The following is a 6,191-nucleotide window of genomic DNA, read 5'->3' as shown; positions in this document are numbered from 1 at the left end:
GTTTAACTTTAACAAAATTATGTTATTTTTCGCCTCTATTTGTTTTTAATTAATAACTTCAGAATACCCATAAAAGTACCTGACTTTTCACGAAGAATATAAATTAAAACAACATTGTAATACAAATCTATCAGTTCAATATATGGAGATGTTTAGAAAAAAAGTTGATGTGGTGCACACAACAACATCTATGTCATATTCATAACAAAAACACCAATCATTTCTTTTAGAGCTTTGAAACAGCAACTAAGCTCAACTCATATTTTAACCTTTATATGTTTAACTAGTAACTTTAGAATTCACATAAAAGTACCTGTTTCTTCACGGAGACGTTTTATATGTGTAAAAGCCTCTTCTACAGCTGTTATTAATCTGGCTTTTCTCTTTTTCACTCGTCTTTCGTATTCGCATTCTTCATAAAATCGCTCATTATGACTAGTCCCTCGTCGTCTACCATAGCCAGATGGTAGGACTGACGAGTGGTCAGATTTAGTCATCCCGTCTATGTCAGAAAACTTTAACGAAGACTTTCCTTTGTAGGACTTTGTTGGTAAAGTGTCAAGGTAAGGGTTGTATGGAGAGAAATCTTGATAATATCTTTCTAGAACCCAGACTGCTGCACGTTGTATACTCAATTGGCCCATGCTATAACAGTGGCTCTCTCCATCTGGTGAACGAACCACTTTCACAAAGTACTGAGGCTGAAGATGGCGGATTTCGATCAAAATAACAGCTAGGTAATGTATAAAAAGTAAGGCGTCAACTAACGACACCGCGAAGAGAACTATACTGTGATAGGATACTTCATGCTCATTCTTCTGCTTTTCGACGATACGTACGCTATAGAATAACCAATACGAAAAAGTAAAAACTACAATTAATACCAAAACGAGGGCACGGAAAATAAATATTCTTGGCATGGTTGCTTTGGGGCGACGGAAGAAAACAGCCCATGTACCACAAAGTAAAATTACCAATTTAAATGCAAAGCTAATAAGTAGTCCATCGCATTCAGGACCACATTTTTGCACCTTCCACTCAAGGACATCAAGTTTAGGCAACACAACCATAACCAATGGAGAAAGAAATGCAAATATAGACAATATTGTTGCAACAAATGAGCCCATCCACATTTGGCACTTAAAGATCCAGCTTTCGTCCGAATCTCTTCCCAACCTATATAAGTTTTCCATGGATATAGAGTGGTCACTACTATTACCCGTAATAGCAGTAGTATTGTCCCCCCAGTTCTGATCCTGAGGTAAAATCTGTACTTCAATGACATCGTCACAGCTACGGGTTTGGCCCATTCTATCCGATGTTTTGTTTCCAGAGATAACAGGAACCGAATGATCAGTCGTTTTAGAACGATGAGAATGACGTAGACGTGACCGGTGATTAGAGTTATTGAAAGACGCCACCCTATGACCTTGTGAACAGAGAAAACGCGTGGAGTAGACACTGTGTCTAGATTTGACAGACTCATTTTCGGTGGTCACTCGGTAAGTCTGAAGCTGTATACCGCTTCCGACAAAATTGTCTCCTGGCCAAAATGACATGAGCTTGATTGTTACCACGAAGGCAGGCTGAGTTCCTTTAAATAATGCAGCATTTGAGGAAGGGAAATAAAAACTTGCACTAAATAAAAGAGGAAAAAAAAACTCATTAGATGGTTTATTTGCTAATAGAACTCACAATCATCTAGATGATTAAATACACTCACCTGATCTTTTTCACAAATACAATTTATTTTATCACAGCCATGTCTTAGCTGTTTGTTAAATTAAAAAGCTTTGGTTATTTAAAGTTTGTTAAATAGAACAATTCGACCATTAATCGTTTTATACTCAAAAATAGGGAATATGGTTTTAAAAACATCAAAGTTAAATCTTAAATTCTATATTGAACTGTTTTTTTTATTTTTGTTTGTCTGATTTATGTGTAAAAATTAACAGAATAAATGCGTAAAATAAAATCAATTTACAAGTGTTTTTCTCATATTTCAAAGGCAATAAAGGCTAATCAATGTAAAGGAACTGCAAATGAATTTTAATGCACAAAAGGGTACATCTTATTTGATTTTAACAAATTTCATTGAGCATTTTCAGTCATAAGAAAATAAATCATTTTTAATACACAAACTTTGTTTAAAAATTCACAGGTTGCAGACTAGGAAATAATATTTCGAAAGTTTTCACATTAGTTATGAAGGCCCCCCCCCCTCCTTACCCGATGGGGTTTACAGCGTTAAAATATGGGATTCGGTTCCCTGCTGTGGATACGGCAAATATTCCAATGTAATTTTGCTAAAAAAAAAAACACTTGTAAAAATATAGCAAAGTAATATGCTTCTTTGAAACCTATTCTGTTAAACCTTGTGTAAAAAGATAAAAGATAAATGATATAACAATGGAACCTAGTCGAATGTTTTATTGTTATGTGATAATATAATCTATTCGAAAAACTGTCCTTGAGAAAAGTTTCTTAGATATACTTTCATATAACTATTGTAACAAACTAAAAGAATAGTCATTTGACAAAAACGATTGTTTATTGTTTTTTTTTTATTTCCTACTAGCTGGAGTATTCGTACCCTGGACGGAAGTTGTGTAAATTTATTATTAATAAAAGGTTATCGTAGGACATGAAAAGATGCTTCCCTTATATGTAATTATAAAAAAACGCAAAACTCCCATAAAACTGCAAAACGCAAAACTGAAAATTGGCATGTACCCCCAGATGGACTTATTGAACCTCCATACCAATTTTGGTGAAGATCCATTTACACCTTGCGCAGTAGTTACAATGACATACAACAGACAGTATTATTATATTTATATAGATTATATAATTTCAATATAAAATATGCATAAATGGTATAGACCTCTATCTGTTTGTTTTAGCGCAAAGCTATACAACGGGTTATGCATGTCCTGTTCACCACGTGAAATCGCGCCCCGATTTTAAATTTAGAACTGTTTCACTGGGGTTAAATTTGATTAAATGAGGAAAATTTTGTATTTTTTTAAAGTCACAACAAATCCAGTAGTCAACACCGACAACATTGTCGATGATGTCATTACATGTTTAGCATCTAATATTTATCTTACCTTTCTGCGGTGACAAAATGTAAATAAAATTATGACTATACATAGATCGTACTTTAACTGGAAATTGTATTAAAATATCCAAATCTATCTGCTGAAATATGTTCCAAAAATACTTGATCATACTTTGCAAAATAAAGTTACAACTCAAAGTTTGTTTATGTAAACAGTAATTTATAAATATAATGTAAAAATATTATCCAAAAATAACTAGTCGCGTTTCTTTCTCAATACCTCTCGCTGGCTCAGCGATGAGTCTAAAAATCAAGTTTCGATACCCACTTTGATAGCTTTGTGTATTTAATAGCAAACAAATCTTTTTCCATATCCAATATTTATAAAACAAACATTTAACTTTCTCAGATACTGATTTTCGGTCAACTACTGCATAAAAGAAAAGTAACTAAATGCTAGTGCCTTTAAACAAATTGTTGACAATAACAAAAGGATGTTGTCTGACATTTAAACAATAGTGAGTACATATATTTTTTACAGAAATATCATATTACAAAAAGCAGAATTAAATGTTATCACTATATCAGTTTCATTTGATATGAGAAAGTTTAGATAAATAAAGTGATATCTGTTATATATATAAATGCATAGAATTCTCTTAATGTCCATTTTATCAGGGCCAATCCATTTGTTTTAGAATAATGTTTTTAGTTTTATGTGCAAAATACATTGATCTAGTAATATTTCAGCTGTATAAGCTCTATAAATGCAGAGATATAGTAAGAACAAAGACCTCTATGATTGTAAAAGGACAGAAATAGACGGTGCCTGTCTGACAGGAGCGTCTTTAGAAAATAACTTTCTTTGGGACGTGTTCCAAGACATGTGACAGATGAATAAAAATGACTAGGCTTTATGGTGCAACAAATGATAATCGGTAACCCAGCTATTCGATTCCTTTAACAATATCTTGCGAAGAACATTGCAAATCTATGATGTGGTTGCCGACAACCAGAACGAAATCCACTTATCTCAAAAACAGACAGAAAAATACAACTTTATTGGTGTTTAAAGTGCGTAATTAATCACTCTATAACTATGATAAGTCTTAATGAGTCATGTTTCACTTTTTTCTGTGCTAATAGTAGTTTAAACATATGGGAGAAAAAAACGTAAGAGGGTTTGATCCTTTGTGTTTCTAAAATGGAGGTGCCTAAATAGTGTCTTGAGGATCACTATGGTAGGGATTGGATACTTTGACTCATTTGGAAAAGTAAATAGCATATAGAGGTTACCTGGACGTTATTGCACACCCCATGATGCTATATTTTCAACCTGACAGACAATAACTTTTCTATAAGGATAACTAAACATTTCATGGCACTCATTTTGTTAGAAATTGGTTTTAAAAGAGTACGAAAATGATTTTATTATTCATCTTTCCTTGTCATCATAATCATTAATTCTCAATCGATTAAAGACATATGAGGTCAAATTGAACATCACTTGTGACACCGTAATCCTCTTCCGACATATTTGAAATAAAAACAGATCATACACCTCAACATTTTTCATCATGCATTGGTATCTCGTCACAACATCTTGGCTAGTACCGCTTTGAAATGTATCCCAACTGAATATTAGGTGAGAGTTTCTAAGAGAATGGTTATTTTTCATATAGACTTATGTTATTTTGTCTGGAAAATATTATCAACTATAATTGGCTCTAAGGTATTTTAGTTGAACCTATGCATGTTTAATGAAACTATCCCAGTTTTGAGTGACATTTTGACATGGATTACCTTCATGTGACCTAATATGGATGGCATATTTGATCTTTTGTTGGGTGTCGTTACCTGTATCTCTTTTTTCCTGCACAATGCAACTCGTTTCCCATAGGAGACAATAGTCATGCTCCCAGACATTATAATTTGCCTGTAGCAGCTTATTTGACAACTTGTTCTTCTACAGGTCCTATGATTTCACCTGCATTAAGTTAGCTATTTCACTACGTCCTTCCAAATCGATTTCTCGTTTAGTACCATTAATATTGTAAGGTTTTCTCCAGAGTAGACCTAACTTGAAAAGCTAATTTGAAATCAAACTTTTTATAATATGTCTTAAGTTGTTTTATTTTTCATTATTAAGATATCATATTTCTTCACGTTCCTGTTGTTAAGTGTTTTTTGATTCAGTTGAACGTTTCTTCAGAGACTTACGTTTGATTTATTTTTCTTTTGTAGCAGTCATTAGAAATACGTTTGTGCTAACATGTTAATGCTGGTATCAATAATAAGCCTAATTTACGATTAAACTTTAAATATATGTTATAAAAAGACATATATCGTAAAGATAATTTTTAACTTTTGTCGTGGCATAGGCTCGTTGCTAATGTGGCACAATATTAGTTTTTAATGGTATACTTATTGTAAATTCATTCTGGTATCTATAGTAAGCAATTTTCAGTAATTTTTCAAATAAAGTATTGAAATATGCTTCAAAGTACTTTTTTTTACTCCATTTGTTAAGTATTACAATTTCAAATGGTCTGAAACCGAGCCAAATGATAATTTAAATTTAGTATGAAATGCTGATATATTTACAATTTATGATATTTGCCAACAAGATTGCTGCACACAGTTTCTCTTTTTAATACAAATATGTTTTAATGTACAAACAACATTGCAATTTACAATAATAGTTATTACAAATATTTATTATGAACAATGATTTATGTACAAAAGTTTTACAAACTTACAAGCAATATAAAGTCTTCTTTCTAGTCTAGAACTTCCTTGATGTTTTATCGAGGGTTCATGATGAGCGAGTTAATTTCGAGTTGACGTAGGTATAATTCACTTAATAGGGAGCTAGCTACTTCGGTGGTCTTCAGTGATCACACGCCGATTTTTCCTACCGGTGACGTTAGGTTATGTTTTCGTAAAAGTACTAATGTCCGATGTGAATCCACTGAAGTTGAATAACTTGAAATGTTCGAAATTTATAAACGTTTCTGGTCAATATATCTGAAGTTTCCCGATTAATAATCGTTATAACAATCATAGTTATAGTTTCCGAAGTTTATAGTATGCCAACTATAGCAAATCAATAATAGATACCGTTTTTTGG

General features: G+C 32.5%; 1 protein-coding gene across 1 annotated transcript in view; it reads right to left on the bottom strand.

The window, feature by feature from the left end:
• LOC106462052 (vang-like protein 2) overlaps positions 1-4,987 on the bottom strand; it is an 8,163-nt gene extending 3,176 nt beyond the window's left edge. The window contains exons 1-3 of the mRNA XM_013921933.2: positions 4,865-4,987; positions 2,230-2,306; positions 314-1,638 (exon numbers count right to left, since the gene is read on the bottom strand). Coding sequence (XP_013777387.1) covers positions 314-1,638; positions 2,230-2,306; positions 4,865-4,987 — 1,525 coding nt within the window. The remainder of the gene's footprint in view (positions 1-313; positions 1,639-2,229; positions 2,307-4,864) is intronic.
• Between the last annotated feature and the right edge of the window lie 1,204 nt (positions 4,988-6,191).

The sequence above is a fragment of the Limulus polyphemus genome, unplaced genomic scaffold (assembly GCF_000517525.1).
Source record: "Limulus polyphemus unplaced genomic scaffold, Limulus_polyphemus-2.1.2 Scaffold42, whole genome shotgun sequence".
NCBI lineage: Eukaryota > Metazoa > Arthropoda > Merostomata > Xiphosura > Limulidae > Limulus > Limulus polyphemus.
This window is presented reverse-complemented; position numbering and strand designations above follow the sequence as displayed.